Here is a 21,785-nt window from a genome sequence, read left to right as displayed (position 1 = left end):
TCCGTGATCACAAAAAGTGAATCCGTCTTACGGAATGATTCCGTAGCTTTCAGGTATACCCTGATTGCCCGAACCACATCTAAGGAATGCAACGCATGTTCCCGATGATGCTTGGGCTGAGGACACAAGGAAGGTAGTACAATATCTTCATTGAGATGAAAATCTGAAACCACCTTAGGAAGAAAAGATGGCTTAGGATGAAGTACTACCTTGAATCACTAGGTATGGGGACTGGCATGATAATGCAGCCAGTTCTGACACCCTGCGAGCAGAAGTAATAGCCACCAAGAAGGCCACCTTCTGGGATAAAGTAAGCAAGGGAATCTCCCTGATGTTTTCAAAGGGAGGTTTCTGTAGAACCGACAAAACCAAATTAAGATCCCAGGGCGGTAAGGGCGCGCGGACTGGTGGAGCCAGGTGCCGCACCCCCTGGATGAAATTCCGCACCAAGGACTTGGTAGCTAAAGGCTTCTGAAAGAAGATTGCTAATGCTGAAACTTGACCCTTGATGGTGCTCAAGGCTAGCTTCTGCTCAACCCCTTGTTGCAAAAAGGCCAATATTCGAGTCACCGAATAGGTACGTGGAGGAAATCCTAAAGATTCGCACCACGCAATATAAGTCTTCCATGTGTGATAATAGACCTTGCTGGAAGTCGCTTTCCTTGCTTTAATAAGGGTAGGAATGACTGAAGTAGACAAACCTCTGTCCTTCAGTACTTGGGTCTCAATGGCCAGGCCATTAAAACCAGCGACTGTAAAGCATGATGGTAAATTGGTCCTTGAGACCACAGACACTCCCTGAGACGAAGTTCCCACGGAACGTCTGCGACTAGCATGTCCAAGTCGGCCAGGCCGGCTTGAGGAGGCCAGCCTAGAATTTCTAGGACCACTGGCGCTGATAGAATCTGAACCAGGCGTCCCTAGAGGTATCTGGCCCCGACCATCCGAGAAAGTCTGGTCGTTTTCTGTTCCCACACATTTATCAGATACCTGATTGTTATCAGGAAGGGTGATCTTTTCTGGTTGAACCTCAGGGACCGAAGTCACCCGACTAGAGGCTACTTGGCCTATCTGGTCAACCAGATCCGATTCCTGTGAGGTATAGGGACTAATCTTAGGAAAAGGTAAAGGAAAAGATCTATTCAGGGAACGGTAACTACCGCTTCCTGTAGTACTTAAATGTTGGAAGGGAAGAATCGCACCGGTAGTAGTGGTTGATGCTCGATCTAATGTCCTGAATACCGGTGAAAACGTCCCCCCACCCTGAACCCGGGTGGGGGCGCACCTTCAGGCTGTGTACTCCTTTGCTTCGGGTTTGGCTGGGTTGGTCCTCTGCTTGTCCGACCAGCCCTTCTTGAACCCTCCTGGAGGATTCTTGCCTTTCCCGCTTGTACCAGCCGGGCGCCCTTTATGGTCGGTAAAGAAAGGTCCTCGCTTGTTGCGAGGTCCCTTAGCTTTAGCAGCCTGTGGCAAGAAAGTGCTCTTGCCCCCAGTGGCATCCTTAATGATTTCATCTAGGTTGGCCCCAAATAGACGATTCCCCTGAAAGGGGAGATTTGTCAAGGTCTTTTTGGAACCTAGGTCAGCTGACCAGCATTTTAACCACAGCACACGTCTGAGGATCACCGCTGACATAGATGCATGCCCTAATAAGGGAGTAGTGTCCAAAGCTGCGTCACAGATAAACTGTAGCCCTTGTATAATCTGTTCCATCAAATCAGATGTCTCCTGGGGAATATCTTTTCCCCTAAGGTCTTGGCGTACCATTCTCGCCCATTCCGTAAGTGTCTGGGAAACTAGACCAATAACAATTACTGGTCTAAATGCTGACCCTATCAAAGAGAAGATGGTGCGGGACTCTGCTTCCATCTTTCGATCCACCGGATCCTTAAAGGACGAAGTGTCCTCCACTGGGATAACCGTGGCTTTATTCAGCCTGGAAATAGGTGGATCCACCACTGGTGGTACCGTCCATTTCTTAATGATGGATTCCTCAAACGAATAGCGTCTAGCAATACGCTTGGAAATAGTAAAGGTACGTTTAGAATGTACACAAAAATTGCCGTGCAATATAGGCCCTTACCCCTGTTGGGGACTAATGAAAAAACTTGAGATAGAAAAGGCGGGGCTTTGCGGGCCAGTGGGAGTAGAAGGATCAGAGACAAAACTAATTATAAAATCAAAAATACATTTTATTGATACATAAAGAGAATAAAAAACCCGCATGGGCTACCATGCATGTATCATTGCAACACACTGACATACAGATAAAATCAAAACATATAATGTCACTGTTGGTCTAGAAACATATCCCGTAGGGATTAAAGCCAAAAGACAAAGCCTGTATAGGATGGAAGATGGGTCTCAAGCTGAGTTCGGTCACGGTAGGTCCCCAGCAAGCCGACGCGTTTCGCTCAAGGCTTCCTCAGGGCCTGAGAGACCATAACAGACCGATGTTTCCTTCTTAGCAGTGACCGGTATTAGGCGACAGGGCTGCAGCGATACATATGCCGTTCGGAAGATATTGCTTCCATATTCACCATATAGAGTCTAAAATAAACCTCAAATAGACCTCAAGGGTATATTTTTCTTGCACCGAGTCTGATATGCTGGGTCCCGACTACTTCATCAAAGGCAAGGCTTCTGGGGATAGTTCCACTATAGCCTCTTGGGGTAAAGTCACCCCTTAGCAGGTGGATGTCCTCTTCCTAAATTATTCGTCCTTATGTGTACATTCACTCCCAGATGCAATAAATCTAGCATTCACATTACGATAATCACCACAATTATAATCCGGGAGCCAGACACCTTCCACTGTGCACTTGATAAGAAATATATCCTCGGGATACGGGTCAATTGTGACGACCACGTTAACCTCTCTTCAGGCTGAGAAAGTATTAGAGGCAGGAAAGGGGGCTTACAACAAACATATATTCCAGTTATATGGACCCAAGGTCCTGGGCTATCCAAGCCCTCTGTATCGTATATACTGCATCACCTCCCTTTAGAATGCTCCCATTCTCCTTTAATCTGATTACCGAAACATTTGGGTACAGGAAAAACCTTCACCGTTTTGATGGGCTTATTAGTACCAAAAGGAATCTCTGTTTCAGTTGCCTCTGCCGGTAAAGCCTCAAGTTTTAAGGTTTCCTGCACTGCCACAACTAGTGCGTCCACCAATGCTTCTTCCTGAATTATAGCGGGAGAAGAAGCGTCCTCCTCACTGTCTGAGGGGGCTTTACCTGATATAACAGCCCTTGCAGAGGAACCTGCAACTGCAGTGACCATCTCTGAATCTGAGTCAGAGGTGTAAGATAGTATAGGGGTAGGCGGGGGTCGCTTCCTTGACCCCCGTCCCTGACAGGCCGCCTCCACCCGAGCCACCATAGACTCCAAAATTGCTGTAAATGACTCTACACTCTGTGCACCGGCGGGTCCCGTGGCCCCCTCGAGGGAAACAGGTGGGGGAATGTGTGTGGCAGGGTCCATGATAATTCCAGTCACTTCCTGGATAATATAATTCAAAAATAAAAAACTTTTTTTTTTTTTTTTTTTTCCAGACCCCCAGCGCCACAAAAAGCCCCTTAGTGTTACCTGCTAGGGATCCCTATCGATCGAGAGAGAGATAGACCCCCAGGCTCACCACTAGATGCTCAGAGTTTAACTGCAACAGGTTACAGCGCTGTCTAGACAAACAGGAAGTCTTTTGGCTGGCTGCCCAGGAAGAAAGGAGGCGGCTCCGCCCCTCTGCACGCCTTCCGGCGCCTCCCCTAGCTCCACGAGGTGTTTGGATCACCTCAAACATGGCCGCCCCCATGCTGGAGACACGAGGCTACGCCAAAATGGCGGCTCGTGCGATCCAGCAAAAAAAATGGCGGCGGCCTGTACTGAATAGCGGTGTGCTGCAGGGCACACAACACTCTCTCTGCATGGGGATTTGGCGTGGTTGGCGGTACCGGCCCTGGCGGACCGCATGGCCATTCGGGAGGCCTGCTAATAGCTGGAGATCTGATTAGGAAGGCAGTCTACATATCCGTGGCTTCTGACTGGTAGGTAGCTTATTCTTATCACCGTAAGATTCCCAGAATGCCACTGATTACAATCTTTTTAACATGTATACAATTAGATTGTTAGCTCCCAAAACCAAGCCTCCTGGCTTTTTGCACATAAAATCACACTCAAAGTAGGAGGATCTGTGTCATTTATAGGATAGAGAGGGACTCTATCTTACCATACAGAGAGGGGCCCGCGTTCACCACAAGACCCGTCAGGGGGAAAGGGGGAACATACTACTCACCATACCGGAACCAGGCGGGCACCAACTCCTGACAGTACTCTTCTCCACCGGGAGGGAGGGCTGTCGACCGATATGGACGCCGTGACTCATGGTCTTTGGCGTTTCAGCGAGACGTTTAACTCGCGGGGTCAGTCCTTTAATGGGACTTTGTCGCGGCCGACCCAGCGCGGAGCTATGGCCTGCACGCGCTCGTGGGCTGAACTGGGGTGACCACCGGATCTCAACATCCAGCCCGTCGCCCAGTTCAGCTTTCTTGCTTGAAGATCTCACAGGAACACTGGAGAAAAAAAGCTGTCTAAAAAATCTTTTAAGAAAAAAATCTTGCCAGGACCTAAGATCCCAGCAAGGTATCTAGGTCCTTACTCCTAACTAGACAGAAAATAACTGATTTGCTGAGGCAGAGAGAGAGAGGATATACCCTCTGGGACTGCCCCTAGGGTGTGGCCAGAGCTTTTTAATTTCCTGTCTAGTCCTGCTCCTGTGGAGGCAACATAACCCGAAGGTGCTGTATCACCGAGGACTACGTCTGTCAATGAGCGCTAGAGAAAGGACATTTGTCATGAGGAATACAAGAAGGCAGCCATTGACCTGGAACAAGTAAACTATTAGAATGTTTTACATTTTCTCTGACTTATCTGCTATATCCTTGTACATGTGAAACCACAGCAAACAGTGGCCCATTTGGGATACAGTCTGTTGACCACCACCATTCACTTTGTTACCTAAAACATACAATTCTCCCTGCCACTTGCACACTCAACTTGGGTAACAAGCTGTTATGAAAAACAGTTTTGAATTATTTTTGCAAAATACAATTGAATTACCATCTTAAAGAGGAAGTAAACTTCCATCTTTAAGTTTTACCTATAGGTAAAACTATATTAAGGCTTACCTATAGGTCAGGGGTGGGGAACCTTTTTTCTGCCAAGGGCCATTTGAATATTTATAACAACATTCGGGGGGCCGTACAAAATTAGCCTGTTATATTTGGTCAAACATGTCATCAACTCACCCCTAATGTGATGGCTGAAACTACTTCTCTTTGGTGAGGTGTGTGATGTTAGCTGGTATTGATGATGTTGCTACTCGCAACTGGTTGTTGGCTAGTGGGAAATGCTGGCTCAAGACACAGTGTGAGGAGCCATGCTGGAGGAAGCATGCTGCAAAGCCAATGTTTCCTCTCTTGTCAGTCCTGACAGTCTGAGTCACAGGCGGCGTGATATCAAATGCACTTGGTCTCCTCACAGGCATTTAATATCACTCCGCCTGTGACTCAATGTCAGGACGGAGTCGGAACTATACAGGAAGCATTGGCTCCATTCTGACAACCGGGATACTGCGTGGGCCGGACCAAATGATGCAGCCCGCACGTTCCCTACCACTGCTATAGGTAGTGTAAATATCTCCTAAACATGCACCATTTAGGAGATAATTTACTGAGCTAGCAGCAGGTTACGTCACTGGCGCATGCACTCTGAAGCAACAGGCACCCATGCTGTTTCTTCAGAGCATTGTCCTGTGATGTCATCGTGACTTCAGCCAGTCAGAGTCAAAGCCACAAACCCAGAAGGAAGACCGGGTAGAGATGGATGCTGCCTTCAGCGATCGCATTGCTGGAACGCTTTGTTTTCAGGTAACAATGAGCTAGTATGTGATGCATACTAGCACATTATGCCTTTGCCTTGCAGGTAAGAAAGAAGAAAAAAAAAAGATCAGCAGTTTACAACTGCTTTAAATGCCCATGTACACTGTCCTAAATTGTGACTTGGCTTTTCCCTGCCCCCGGGACAGTGCTGGATGACTAAATATCCAGTCACCAGTGCTTGTCACACAACTATATGATGCTGGTGGGGTCATCAAAGTAAACCACCTGCTTTTCCAGGCATGCACAAACCACAGGTTTTACTTCAGGGTAGTGAAAAAAATACTACATGCTTTCAATAAGAACACAATAATTAAAGCCCAGTTAAACCTTTGTTTTCGATTACTGTGATGCAGTGGACAAAAAGTGAAAGTATGATGTATTTAGGTGTTAACTCTGCAGCCCATGCTAAACTCCCCAGTGCCTCGCACAGAGCAGTGGTGTATTTAGATTTAGTGCTGCCTTAGGCCTGACTAAACTTGTACACCCCCTAATTTAAATATGACCCACCCCTTCCTGTTTAAGACCCACCCTCATCAGTGGCCATCAGTGCAGATTAGTAAAGTCCCATCAGAGCCCATACCAGTGCAGCTTATTAGTGTATATTAATTATAGCACGGGGCACTTTGCAGTACATGTATTTTCACTGAATGTTGACTGTTTAACCACTTTACCACCGGAGGATTTTGCTGTCTTCCGTCCAGGCCACTTTTTGCGATTCGGCGCTGTGCGAATTCAACTGACAATTGCGCGGTCGTGCGACGCCGTACCCAAACGAAATTTACGTCCTTTTTTTCCCACAAACAGAGCTTTCTTTTGGTGGTATTTGATCACCTGTGCGATTTTTACTTTTTGCGCTATAAACAAAAAAAAAGTGTTTATTTTGAAAAAACAACAATATTTTTAACATTTTTTTATATGAAATTCCCCCCAAAAAAGATGTAAAAACCAATTTTTTTAAAAATTTTTGGCCAATTTGTTTTATGCTACATATGTTTGGTAAAAAAAATCGCAATAAGCGTATTTTGATTGGTTTGCGCAAAAGTTATTGCGTTTACTAACAAAGGGAAAGATTTCTGTAATTTTTGGTGTTTTTTTTTTTTAACGCGTAATGGCGGCGATCTGCGATTTTTTTTGCGGGACTGCGACATTGCGGCGGACAGATCGGACCCTTGACTGACATTTTTGACACTTTTGGGGGTACCAGTGACATTACTGCAGTAATCAGTGCTATATATATGCACTGTTACTGTAAAAATGACACTGGCAGGGAAGGGGTTAATTTTATTGGAGAGGGAGGGGTTAATGTATGCCTGGTGCTTACTGACGTGTAGGGGGGGGAGGTGACTGAGTGAGTCATGGACAGATCGGATGTCCAGCTATGCTGAACAGTCCGATCTGTCACTCCCTGTCACTATGGAGATCCGCCCGCTGTGTTTACACACAGCGGGCGGATCTCCAGACTCGATCCCCGACGATCGCCGCTGCTCCTCCCCTGGCCCGACTCCCGCTGTGAATGAAAACAGCGGGAGCGAGCCTCCGGCGGCGCGCAAGCGCCGCCCAGAAGGGGGAGTGTCTGACGATGTAGTACTACGTCGTCAGACGATAACGAGCCACTCTGCCGCAGTAATATTACTGTGAGCAGAGGTAAAGTGGTTAATGAGTTTGCATTGATTTCATCATGTAGCACTATTCACAAATGCTAAAATCAATGCAAACTCATTAAACAGTCCACATTCAGTAAAAGTTCATGTACTGCCAAGTTTGCAGTACAAAAACAGTCCACATTCAGTAAAAGTTCAATGAGTTTGTAGCATGGAACACTTTATTAGTTATGATCTGTATATTAATTTAATGCATATCGAGCACTTTATTTTTAATTGAAGTAATAGTAACCCGTTAATCATGATTCGTACCTGCTGTCCCGGCCTGGGGTTTTCCCCCATCCTTCCTTCTCTCCTCCTATTGACACAGACAGTCCTTACCCGGGGAGAAGTTGCAATATGTAAGAATGCTGCACAGAGGAGGATAGGTGGAGCATTATGGTCTGCCTCCACCATTTGAATTAAGTGCAGTCAGGCACCAGCCCCCCACCCCCTGGCCAAGTATGCCCCATAAGAGTCGGGCTGCAGCAAGCCGCCGGGGACTGTATGTGTGTAGGATGGGTCAGGGGGGCTTTTTTCGTGGGGGGGTGGCTTTTTTTGCTGCCCCTCCACAAAGTGCCGCCCTAGGCCAAGGCACAGCACTGCAGTTCACATCTCCAATGTCTGACATGCACCTGTCAAGTCACAACTACTGTGCTCCAATCGACAATACACACAACACACACTCCTTGAGTAATGCTGATTGGAGCATTTTGTAGAACTGCTGGAGATCCACACCACTGTGCTGTGTGAGAGCAGAGACCTGATCTTCAGCATGCTGCCAGCTTAAGAGTGTATAGCATGGGCTGCAGTACCAGCAGATTCTCCCACTGAGTGGAAGAATTGCCCATAGAAGCCTAGAACTATTTGTTGACTTTCTCTAGCCACTTGCCGACCGCCCAAAGTATATTTGTCATTCATTTGACGTTTATTACTAGGGCTATGGCAGCAGCTAGCTGCCATAACCCCGGTATTGTTTTTATTTTTTTTGTTTGTTCTGTGGGAGATTCGGCGTCTGATAAAAAATGATCCCAGTGGCGCATTCACCTCCAATTTTTAACCCCAGATTGCTTAAAGAGGACCTGTCATGCTTGCATCCATTACAAGGGATGTTTACATTCCTTGTAATAGCAATAAAAGTGATCAAAAAAAAAAAAAAAAAAATTCTATATAATGTACCCAGAAGCAAATGCATACATAAGTCAAGCCCACATATGTAAACTAACTCACACGTGAGTTATCGCCGCGATCGCTGGAGCAATAATTCTAGCACTATTCCCCTCTGTAACTCTAAACGGGTAACCTGACTTTTTTTTTTTTTTTTTTTAAAAAGCGTCACCTATGGAGATTTTTCAGTATCGTAGTTTGTTGTCATTCTACGAGCATGTGCAATTTTAAAACATGACATGTTACACATCTATTTACTTGGTGTAACATCTTTCACATACAAAAAAAATTGGGGTAACTATTGTGTTTTTTTTCTCCAGTCTTCCAGGACAGCCTCTGAGACCTAAGGCTCCTCCCTCCAGACAGGAAACACGTACCCACATTAAAATAAAAGATGGTCCTCCAGACCCACACCTCCATCCATCCAGCTATGATGGACTTAGATGCTTTTTGACCTCTGCGTATACCCGCAAAAACTATAAATAAAGAATCTGACTTTAGAATTCTTGATATACCACAAGAGACTTTTGCGAACGTCTAACCGACTAAACATTTCCTCTTCCTTACTGGCAGAAGAGGAATAGAAAGTGGGTAATATAATATCCTGGGACCTATGAAAGGCCGTAGATATGATACCTTTGGGAGAAATGCAGGATCCGTTTAAGAACTACTCTGTCCTCGAAAATAGATAAGAATGGCTCAATACTGGAAAGAGCATGTAACTCACTGACCCTTCGTTCAGACATAACCGCCACCAAGAGAACGTTTTTTAAAGGTTAGCCATTTAATAGAAGATTCCTCCATAGGCTCAAAAGGGGCTTAGCATTGTCTTAAGCACCAGAGAGATCCCAGTCTGGACAGGATTTAACTGCCACTGGTATAGATTTGGATACATTTGGAAATTTGATACAAAAGGATCCTGCTGCAGAGAGGATAGGTCGCACGTGAAGGAACCTGGGGAGCTCTAGGTCTCGGAGGTTGTCTGGTGGAGCTTCCCTGCAAAGTTATGGCTGTACTTTTTGTTGCCTACACGCTCCCTCCCTAGAGAGTGGAGTGGGGCTGTGGTTTGGCTGCCTTCTGCCTTGGAGAAAGAGAGAGGTCCGCTGCTGATGGACTGCCTCCCATGTGTCCCAGCCGGCTAGGTGTGCCTCACTGTGTGAGGAATTTTCGTCCAACGTGTCACTTCCTATAGGGGGGGGCTGAGCGAGTGCTTTCCAGCCTGGTTAAACAGGAAGCTGCATAGGCATTGTGGCCAGCCGAGTGACATCAGCAGGCACCGGAGGCTCGTGGTTCCGGCATAATTTAAAGCGGCGCAGGCACCAAACAGATCGGGCTACCGGTGCTATTCAGGTGTGATCCAGCAAGGCTGTGTAAGCTGGGGATCGGGTCCCTTTTGCATGTACCTGGGAGATTTTTATTTTTTTCCCCCTTTTTTGGCCCTATGGGCTTTCGGGATTGTCTCAGCAGTCAGGGGCACTCTTCATTTTATCCTGCACAGTGGTGCATTGTTATAGGCCTGGCCTCAAATGCTGTTTGTCTCCTGTCTTAACATAGGTTTAAGCCCAGGATAAGACCAAGGTGGCGGCCCCCAACAGAAAATGTGCTGTATGTGCGGCTAAGCTCTGCTTAGGAAAAGCCCTTATGCTGTAGTTGTGTGGATAGTCTGGTAAAAGATGAATCTGTAACCGCAAGTCACTAAAAATTCTGACATCAGTAAAGGATGAAATTGCTTCAACCTTTAAATCATTTAAATGTTTGATAGAGAAAATGCAGGGTCCTGCGGTACCGGGTCTATCTGTCCCCACCCAGGGGGGGGGGGGGGGAGTAGGGCCCAGAGGAGGATCCCAGATCCCAAGCCTCTTTGCAGGCCGATTCGGCATCAGAGAGGAGGGTGACTCCTCCAGGGGCTCAAGATACAAATTGTCTCTTGATGATGTTGACGATCTACTTAAAGCCATTTACAACACCTTAGAGACTGAAGAAGAAGAAAAAAAAAAAAAAAAAAAGGTACAGCTGTCAAAGCATGACCTAATGCATGAGGGGGTCTCATGCTAAGAAGTCATGGAGGGTGTTCCTATTCCATAGCGCTCTGGTGGATTCCAATAAATTTGGAATGGCAGAACCCGGAAAGAAAGCCTTTTTTCTCGGGGGGTTTGTAAAGGTTCTCCTTTGCAGAAGATGTGTCTTAACCTTGGAATAAGGTACCAAGGCTGGACGCACCCCTATCGAAGATCTCTATATAAAGAAAAAAATATATATTAAAAAAAAAAATCTGACTTAGCCTTCGATGATATGGGGGCTCTGAAAGACCCAATGGCCAAGAGGGATGATGTCCTACTTTGCAGGGCTTGGGACTCTACCTCTATCACCCTAAAACCAGCCTTGGCAGAAACTTGCGTTGCAAGAAATCTGGAGTGTTTGCTTTGCCAGCTTCAGTTACACCTGTCAACCAAGACCTCAAGACAGCAGATTTTAAAAACATTTCCTCTGCTTTTTAAAGCCGTAGGTTATTTGGCAGAGCCCTCGGCAGAGTCAGTCAAGTTGGCAGCGAGATCCACTGCTAGACAAACCCTATGGCTAAAAACCATGGACAGGGGACTCAACATCTACACCTCTGCAGTATCCCTTTTTTCAGGGGATCAACTTTTTGAAACAGGCCTAGAGGAAGAGCGAGAAAGCACTGCAGACAGAAAAAAGAAGGCTTCCCCGGAATCCAGAAGGAGAACAAGCGACTGCAGCTCTTTTTGTGGCCGGAGGCAGCAAGCACAACCAGATAGGGATAACCGCCCGAAAAAGCATGTTCCCCAGGAAGAGCAGGGACAGATATTTATTTCACATCTTTGTGGTGAAAAAAGCCATCAGGCAAGTTCACCTGATCCTCAATCTCGGGCCCCTGAATTAACCTCTCAAATACAAGCACTTCAGGATGGAATCCATCTTTTCGGTGAGAAACATCCTGTATCAGATTTGTTTCATGGCCACGCTGGATCTCAGAGATGCATACAGTGGGTACGGAAAGTATTCAGACCCCCTTAAATTTTTCACTCTTTGTTATATTGCAGCCATTTGCTAAAATCATTTAAGTTCATTCTTCTTCCTCATGAATGTACACATAGCACCCCATACTGACAGAAAAACACAGAATTGTTGACATTGTTGCAGATTTATTAAAAAAGAAAAACTGAAATATCACATGGTCCTAAGTATTCAGACCCTTTGCTCAGTATTTAGTAGAAGCCCCCTTTTGATCTAATACAGCCAGGAGTCTTTTTGGGAAAGATGCAACAAGTCTTTCACACCTGGATTTGGGGATCCTCTGCCATTCCTCCTTGCAGATCCTCTCCAGTTCTGTCAGGTTGGATGGTAAACGTTGGTGGACAGCCATTTTTAGGTCTCTCCAGAGATGCTCAATTGGGTTTAAGTCAGGGCTCTGGCTGGGCCATTCAAGAACAGTCACGGAGTTGTTGTGAAGCCACTCCTTCGTTATTTTAGCTGTGTGCTTAGGGTCATTGTCTTGCTGGAAGGTAAACCTTCGGCCCAGTCTGAGGTCCAGAGCACTCTGGAGAAGGTTTTTGTCCAGGATATCTCTGTACTTGGCCGCATTCATCTTTCCCTCGATTGCAACCAGTCGTCCTGTCCCTGCAGCTGAAAAACACCCCCACAGCATGATGCTGCCACCACCATGCTTCACTGTTGGGACTGTATTGGACAGGTGATGAGCAGTGCCTGGTTTTCTCCACACATACCGCTTAGAATTAAGGCCAAAAAGTTCTATTTTGGTCTCATCAGACCAGAGAATCTTATTTCTCACCATCTTGGAGTCCTTCGGGTGTTTTTTTAGCAAACTCCATGCAGGCTTTCATGTGTCTTACACTGAGGAGAGGCTTCCGTCGGGCCACGCTGCCATAAAGCCCCGACTGGTGGAGGGCTGCAGTGATGGTTGACTTTCTACAACTTTCTCCCATCTCCTGACTGCATCTCTGGAGCTCAGCCACAGTGATCTTTGGGTTCTTCTTTACCTCTCTCACCAAGGCTCTTCTCCCCCCGATAGCTCAGTTTGGCCGGACGGCCAGCTCTAGGAAGGGTTCTGGTCGTCCCAAACGTCTTCCATTTGAGGATTATGGAGGCCACTGTGCTCTTAGGAACCTTAAGTGCAGCAGAAATCTTTTTGTAACCTTGGCCAGATCTGTGCCTTGCCACAATTCTGTCTCTGAGCTCTTCAGGCAGTTCCTTTGACCTCATGATTCTTATTTGCTCTGACATGCATTGTGATCTGGAAGGTCTTATATAGACAGGTGTGTGGCTTTCCTAATCAATTCCAATCAGTATAATCAAACACAGCTGGACTCAAATGAAGGTGCAGAACCATCTCAAGGATGATCAGAAGAAATGGAAAGCACCTGAGTTAAATATACGAGTGTCACAGCAAAGGGTCTGAATACTTAGGACCATGTGATATTTCAGTTTTTCTTTTTTAATAAATCTGCAACAATGTCAACAATTCTGTGTTTTTCTGTCAGTATGGGGTGCTATGTGTACATTCATGAGGAAAAAGAATGAACCTAAATGATTTTAGCAAATGGCTGCAATATAACAAAGAGTGAAAAATTTAAGGGGGTCTGAATACTTTCCGTACCCACTGTATCTCCATGTTCCGATTCACCTGGGTTTTCAAAAATTCATCAGATTGGCTGTCAAGATGGGCTCAGAGGTACGTAATTTCCAATGTCAGGCTCTGCCGTTTGGCTCCCTTACGCTTAAAAACGATTATGATCATTCCTTATTTGGATCTACATTTGATAGCCAGATCCAGTCACCAACTAGCAGCGTAGCTGAAAGATGTTTAGGATCATCTTTGGGCATTGGGTTGGCTGATCAACCGAGACAAATCCTGCCCGATGCCATCCCAGAGAGTCTCATACCTAGGGTACGAGATCGCCTTTTCAAGGGGAAAAAAATTTCTAACGATGGACTGATTAGCGTCAAAGTTTCAGGGAAATCTATCAGTCTCTCTAAGGGAGGTTTCTAAGGTAGTGGGCCTCATGACATCCTGTTTATCTGCAGTTCCCTGAGCGAGAGATTCCACCAACAATGTCCATTGCAGGCATTTCTAACAAGAAGTTGGAACGGAAGCAAAAATACCTTGGACTTTCGAGTTTCCCTGCCCTCAAAGATCAAGAGATTCCTTTGGAATGGACTACTCCACAGACAAAGATTCTGACCACCGATGCCAGTCATTTCGGTTTGGGAGCACATCTAGGTAACAGAGTAGCCCAGGGGACCTGGTCCCCAAGAGAAGCCCAGATGTCTTCCAACCAGAGTGAGTTGTTAGCAGTCCAGCGGGCAGCCTTTTGGTATGATCTAGAGGATTCTGATCTTCAGATTCGTTTTGACAACCTTACAGTTGCATACAACAAGCAGGGTGGTACGAGGAGTCAGCTTGGGCAGAACAAGAGTTTGCTTCAATCTCAGCCATACACCTGAAAGGCTCTCAAAAATCATTGGTGGATTTCCTCAGTCAACATTAGCTGAGCCATGACAAATCAGGTGGGGTTTACGGTAATCACTCAGAAATGGGGGATGCCAGAAATAGATCTCTTCGCATACCAGAAGAACAAAGTCGAAAAGTTATTTTCCTTAGACCCTCGGGAATAAGGCGATAGGGATAGATGGTTTGGATAATCCTTGGATTTTCAGCCTGGCATATGCTTTTCCCCCAGTGAGGTAACTTTTGCAAGTTCTATGGAAATTCCTCTGAGAAGACCGATCTCATCTTGGTGGCCCCCTTTTTGGCCCAAGTGGCCATGGTTCTCCAGGCTGCAAAGCCTATCTGCAATTCTCCCTATCCTCCTCCCAGAGATAAGGGACTTGATCAAACAGGGACCAGTTTTTCACCCTCAGGTTTCAACACTAAAGCTGTCGACCTGACTTCTGAGGAACAGCTAGGATCGCATGGGTTTTCAGAAAAAGTGGTGAAGACATTAACTGTCGCAAGCTATCTCTTCCAAAATGTGGAAAAAGTTCCAACTCCTGAATGTCCGATCAAGGCCATGGAATTCCAGATATCCTAACAGTAATTGAGTCCTTCCAGGATGGGGCTGACAAAGGGCTCTCTGCTAGCACCTTAAAGGTGCAAGCCTCAGCCCTTAGCGTGTTTCTTCAGACCCCTCTGCAGCGGGATCCTTTTGTATCAAACTTCTTTAAGGCTTTATCCAAATCTATACCAGTGGCAGTTAAAACCTGTCCAGCCCGGGATCTCTCTCTGGTGCTTAAGGCATTAATGCTAAGCCCCTTTGAGCCTATGGAGGGATCTTCAATCAAATGGCTAACCTTAAACGTTCTCTTGGTGGCGATTACGTCAGCACGAAGGGTCAGCGAGTTACAGGCTCTTACCAGTAGGGAGCCATTCTTATCTATTTTCGAGGAAAGAGTAGTTCTTTAAACAGATCCTGCATTTCTCCTGAAGGTATCCTCAGCCTTTCATAGGTCCCAGGATATTATATTACCCACTTTCTATCCCTCGCTTGCCAGTAAGGAAGAGGAAATGTTTAGTCGGTTAGACATTTGCAAGTCTCTTGTGCTATATCAAGAATTCTAAAGAGTTTAGAAAGTCAGATTGTATATAGTTTTTGCAGGTGCACGTAGAAGTCAAAAAGCATCTAAGTCCACCACAGCTAGCACAACAGGCCCAGATTAGCTATTGCTGAATTTTATAGCCAGAAGGGGACCCCACCTCCATTTATTATTAACGCACACTCAACCAGTGCCTTGTCGGCATCATGGGCAGAGAGAGCTGGTTCTTCGCCAGAGAATATATGCAAAGCTGCTACATGGTCCAGCTACTCTACTTTTGCGAAGCATTATCGCCTGGATCTGCTTACAAGCAAAGATCAGGCATTTGGAAGTAAAAGTCCTCCAGGCGGTGGTCCCACCCTAAGTGGTGAGTTCTTGCGCATCATCTCAGAGGCTGTCCTGGAAGACGATTGGAGAAAACTTGAGTTAGAGACTTACTGATAACTCATTTTCTAGGAAGTCCTCCAGGACATCCGGGATTACCCCTCGATGTGTTTTTCTGGTGTTAGATTATCATGCTGTGATGATTGTTTTTGTCTTCTAGTGCCTTCCTACGGTTCTTGGCGATACTGAGGTGTGGGCCTGGAGGACCGCCTTTTATTTTAATTGGGGTATGCGACTGGGTTTCCTGTCTGGAGGGGGGAACCCTCGGTCTCAGAGCCTATCCTGGAAGACTTCCTAGAAAATTAGTTACCTGTAACTTTAAGTCAGGTGTTTTTTTTATTTTTGATTAAAGTGTGTGTTTTTTTTAAATAAAACACGTTTGAAAGACCACTGCCCAAATATGACAAAGTATTGCAACGATCTCCATTTAACTCTCTAGGGTCTCTTTTTAAAATAAATATATATATATATATATATATATATATATATATATATATATATATATATATATATATATACACATACACACACACACACACACACACACACACACACACACTTTTAGCAGAAACCCTAGAGAATTAAATGGAGATCGTTGCAATACTTTGTCGCACTGTATTTGCGCAGCGGTCTTTCAAACGCAATCTATCTCGCTCTATATATCTACAGTATCTAAAAAAAGTCCAGTATTGCTGCACAGTTTATTTATTGAAGAAAAAAATGTATACAAATATATCAATATTTGAAAGTTCCAAATACAACAGTTTCGGGCTATGAAAATGTGTTCAAGCCCTTCTTCAGGTAGGAACAATACACATAATTTCAATTGCCATATATAATTATCTTACACCGGGAAGCAATCAGGTATTGAAATGAAACTTCAGAAAAAAACATCATAAGGGATAATAAAAAAACCGTTCATTTCCCTATACCGTTCTTTTTCTAAATACATACATGGCATTTTGATGAAACATTGGTTAATATTGAAGGAAAATCTTGGACTTTTTTCTTATATGTGGCCTTTGGGAGGGCCTGATTGCTTGCACCTGGAAGAGATCTATCATATCTATCATATATATATATATATATATATATATATATATATATATAATCTCATGTTTGGGAGTTCAAAATAATTTGCTAGCAAAAAATACTAAAATTTAAAACTTGTAAACGAAAAGTTCCAGAAAAAGCCTGGTCAGAAAGAGGCTAAAATGAATCTGCTAGGATTCATAAGGCCCCTGATTTTCATTGTTTATGTTGAAAACTTAATTGTCAATGTATTTATCAGTACTTACGGTATTCCCCCACCAGTTTGGGTATTCTGCATGGCTTGGGATTCACATAGAGAACAACACTGGGATTCTGCTTGGCAAAGTCGACTATCTTTTCTTCAATAAACTCCCTGAAATCAGAGGTATTTTTTTAGGCAATAAAAAGGAGTCTAATGAAAAGAAAAAAGGTCACAACTATCCATGCTTGTTTTTCATTCTGCACTGCACATAATGACCGTAATGTCCCACCTTAACCATGATTGACATTTGCAGACATGTCACCTCAACTAATACACACTGCTTGAGCTGTACATGATAGAAAACCACCTGCTGTTTGTTAGGTTTGCAGATCACACCTCATACCAGACTACTCCCAGTTCCACTTCCTACTGCTCATGTAAAAGTGGATAATACAGCACACATTACCACCTAATACAGTAACGACAGCAAGGACTCGTTCACACCATCCACCCTGAGCTGCGCAGATCAACACAATCTCACCGCTAAAGCCAGCCATAGAAAAATTAACAAACTTTGAAAATTATTTTCCCAAGAATTTTTGTTCAAAATTCTATCCATCTAAGCACTAGTGCGTCAAATTGATGTTAGTTTTTGACCGCAGTAAAGATAAAGTTCAAAGGAGCGTGATGGAAACCTTTTCTCGAACGGTAAACTCTATTCATTCCAATATCAAACGTTACATGCAAACTAAATCTTTCAAATGACATTCAAATATTCTGAGAATTTTCACACAAGTTTTTCTCTTCGATACTAGGTACCAACAGGATAACCTTTAGTTATATTCTATTAAAGTTGTGCTGAGCATTCTCTTATATGTCCTGGTTGACCAGGAGGACCAGTCCTCCTTTGATATTTCCATTTCTAATTCCACTTCCCATGCCAGTTGATGCGCTAGCTTATCTAGTCTTGCGGAAAATAGCTGGTATAGCCCTGAGATGCCTCCTCTTGACCTTATATCCCACATGCATCCATTTGCCAATATTGTTTTTGTTGTGACATTCTCCGTTAATTGTTTGATTGCATGTAAAATGGCATATTTGATGCATGTGAACATGTTTTTATCTGGTTTTAGATAGAGTGCAAAGGGATTTAAAACATGCCAGTTTTTGTTCCTGTGTGTCCCAGTTAGGGAGATTCACCCTCACTATTTGCCATGTTTACCATTATCATTGAAAGAAAAAGAAACCCCAAATTTTGGGTTGTGACCAGAAAAGTAATAGAGGGGAAATTGTCAAATGGGAACACTAGTTATGGTGACCAGGAAGGGGGGGGGGGGCGCGCAAGAGATTCCCTCCCTTCCTGTTTAACTAACTGGGACAGGAAGTGAAGGTAAATCTCTACAATAGGACACAGATAGTAAAAATTAACCTTACAGGGGTTATAATCCTTACTTTAAAAATGAAACCAAACATTTTGTTGCCTTTGGTTATACTTGAAGCATCTGAAGGACACATGCTGGTGGTTTGCCTAAGCATTTTGGTTTGAAATTCTATCCATCTATGTATATAAAACAGTTGTTTTCTAGGTGCCCTGTTCTTACCACAACACTCTAATTAGGTGTGGTGCTCTGAACATAAATGCATTTTTTTTGCAGTGCAACTCACCATGCTACTTGAATAACATTTAATTTTGTGACACTAAAATAAAAAATAAAAAAAACTGTAAACAGTGTGATGCGTTGTAACAACGCATTGCACCACCTCTACATAACAGACACCAGCCTGCTGTGTTTTACCATGTCATTTGTTGTGAATAAGCCCCAAGTCAGTTGTACTCACCGAAAAACAATACAGCATTCATACAAAGCAATACAATACAGCACACTGCCAGCTGCAGAGGAGTTCCATGCACTTCAGTGTATAGGAAGAAAGGGTATCTTGGCACATGACCCTTTCTCATTTGTAAAAAAAGATGCTGCACATGTATCACACTACTTACCCTCTGATCTGACGTACGGCAACGTACCAACTGCAACACAGGTATCCAGGAGTCCTATGAATCAGTGTGCCCAGGGAAGAGGCCGGCCCTGCAGCTAACCCTTTTATATTCATATGAAACCGACTCTATACAAGTTCTATGCGCCACAAAGAACATAGCAGCAGTAACTGACTCCTTCAGCCGCCCAGGGGATGGGTCTATGACAGTCAGTTGGTCTTGTGGAACGCTGTGCACCATACAAATGAGAAGTGTATCTGCTGCAATGCCTTTCAATACAAAGTCAGAAGCATACAGTGGGGAACCGAAAAAAGTGGGTGAATTGGAGTAACGTTTTAAATGTGCAGGATTCAGGTCATCATGTACTACCTTTTTTTTTTTTTTTTACCTTCTACCAGTTATCAGTGTGTGGCAAGTATAGAATGTAATCCTGTCCACTTGGGGCAAAGTATTAGTTTCTGCTATTTGCGCCTATCCCTCCGCTGCTGTAGGAGTCCACCCACCGGTTTCATGGCTTCACCTGGATAGAACACATCACTGTCCCTCAGGCCTGACCACTGCCACATGGGGGAACAGAGTTGAGGGAGTGTTAGCAGACACCATTTCACACATACGGTCTGTTCAGTTCATCAGTTCAGTCACGTCAAAATGTATCCTTTTTTCATCCACTACCGATGAAAAACGGACCATTTACATCCGTTTTTCGTCCGATTCATTTTTGTGACATAGAAACATAGAAAGTGTCGGCAGATAAGAACCATTTGGCCCATCTAGTCTGCCCAATATATCTGAATCCTATGAATAGTCCCTGATGGATGAAAAATAGGGCATTCATCCGTTCCAAAAAACGGACATTGATGAAAGCGGATGAAGACGGATGATCATCCATTGTCATCCGTTTTTACATAGAGATGCATTGATGTCCGTTTTTCATCCGTCAATGGATGGATGAAAAACGGACCGTATGTGTGAAAGGGGCCTAATACGAAGCCTTGGCTGGCTAGAGTACATGCTCTCTGCCATCTGTAAGCACTGTGATTGCTCTACATCAGGGGTCTTCAAACTATGGCCCTCCAGTTGTTCAGGAACTACAATTCCCATCATGCCTAGTCATGTCTGTGAATGTCAGAGTTTTACAATGCTTCATGGGATGTGTAGTTCCGCAACAGCTGGAGGGCCATAGTTTGAGGATCCCTGCTCTACATCATTAGCAAATGTAGACAATACTAATCCCACACTGGGGACTGATCAACACAACTGGAACCGATGGGTAAGGCTGGAGTGCTTCTTTTTGAAGGGTTAGTTCCTCTTTCTGATCAGGTTTCATGTTAGACTCATATTTAAGGTTATAATATGGTCACATTCCCAACCCATCTCACCACACCTCAAACACCTGAAGTGCTTCTCTCTGGAGAGTCTTTTAGATGTTTGCATTCAGAGGGGCTGTGCCGCTGCCACATCATCTATTCACAATGATGAATCTGTGACAGTCAAGACTACAAGCCCCATCTGCCTCTGTGGAAAAAGGCCCTTGTGCATTTCACTGGAGGTGATGTCACAGCACTTATAGTCCATTGTCTACTTCCTCCAGACACATGATAGAAGGTCCTTACCTCGGTAAAGATTTGGGGCTAGGATGTAAACAATGCAGAAGGAGCCTGTGCAATACACATACAACGCACCTGATTGTGCTTGTAATACATTTTATTTTTTGTTTTATTAATGTTTTAATAAATTTCTGCAAAATGGTAAAGAGTGAGGCTTGTTGGAGGTTTAGATATACATGGGCACTAAAACACTATAGGAGACTGCAACAAGTGGCAAACACTTATTCTGTTAATGATTACTGTAACATAATACATACACCAATTAGCCATAACATTATTACCACCTGCCATAATGTATGAAGGCATGGTCTCCACTAGACCTCTGAAGGTATGCTGTGGTATCTGGCACAAAGCCACTGGTAGCAGATCCTTCAGGTCCTGCAAGTTGCAAAGTGGAGCTTCCATGGTTTAAAATCATTTTTCCAGGACATTCAACAGATGCTCAATTGGATTGAGATCTGGAGAATTTGGAGGCCTATTCAACACCTCAAATTCATTGGTGTGTCCCTCTAACCATTCTTGAATTCATCAGACCAGGCTGCCTTCTTCCATTGCTCCGTGATCCAGTTTCAATACTCATGTGCCCATAGTGGGCCCTTTCGCTGTGGACACGGGTCAGCATGGGCACTCTGACTGGTCTGCGACTACACAGCCCCATACATAAACTGTGATGCACTGTGTGTTCTGACACGTTGCAATCTGAAACCAGCATTAAAGGATAAGTTTCATTTTGGAACATGTACCAGCTCCTGCCTCCTCTCCCCCCATCCCTCTCCCTGTGACATTGGGCAGGAGACCCTCTCCTCTAACCCACTGTCACAGTTTAAAACAACGCAGCCATGAGGGGCTCTGCCCACACAGCTGTCATTCATTCATTCACAGAGTCCTGTGAATAAATGAACGACAAGTACCATTGGCTGCCTCAGGCGATGGTTTGTAGTTCTCAAGGAACTGCAAGGCAGCTGGTGAATGCTCTTGTAGTTCATTGATTCTTCCTTCCATTCAGTAACTGTCTACCTGTATCAGAGGTATGGGGAGACTGCACTGACAGTCTGCAGGAGCCTAGCATTACACCCATGATCTGCTGAAGGTCGGTGCATTGCCTTACAGGCTGCTGATTAAAAGAAAAAGGCCATTTTTTTTACCTGTAAAAAGATGTGGATTTATTGTTTCTCTTTTATATAAAAAAAAAGGGAAACCCGGCCTTAAAAAAAGGTTTTTGTAAAAAAAAAAAAAAATGTG

At 44.5% G+C, this 21,785-nt stretch overlaps 1 protein-coding gene across 1 annotated transcript in view; it reads right to left on the bottom strand.

Moving 5' to 3' along the window:
• The window catches only part of MRPL43 (mitochondrial ribosomal protein L43), a 39,624-nt gene that overhangs the window by 15,504 nt on the left and 2,335 nt on the right, over positions 1-21,785 (bottom strand). Inside the window, exon 2 of the mRNA XM_082273202.1 lies at positions 17,005-17,111. Within this exon, the coding sequence (XP_082129328.1) occupies positions 17,005-17,111 (107 nt within the window). The remainder of the gene's footprint in view (positions 1-17,004; positions 17,112-21,785) is intronic.

The sequence above is a fragment of the Pelophylax lessonae genome (assembly GCF_965119305.1).
Source record: "Pelophylax lessonae genome assembly, chromosome: 12".
In the NCBI taxonomy this organism is placed as follows: Eukaryota; Metazoa; Chordata; class Amphibia; order Anura; family Ranidae; genus Pelophylax; species Pelophylax lessonae.
Note: the sequence above shows the minus strand (reverse complement) of the source record. Positions and strands in the feature narration are given on the sequence as shown.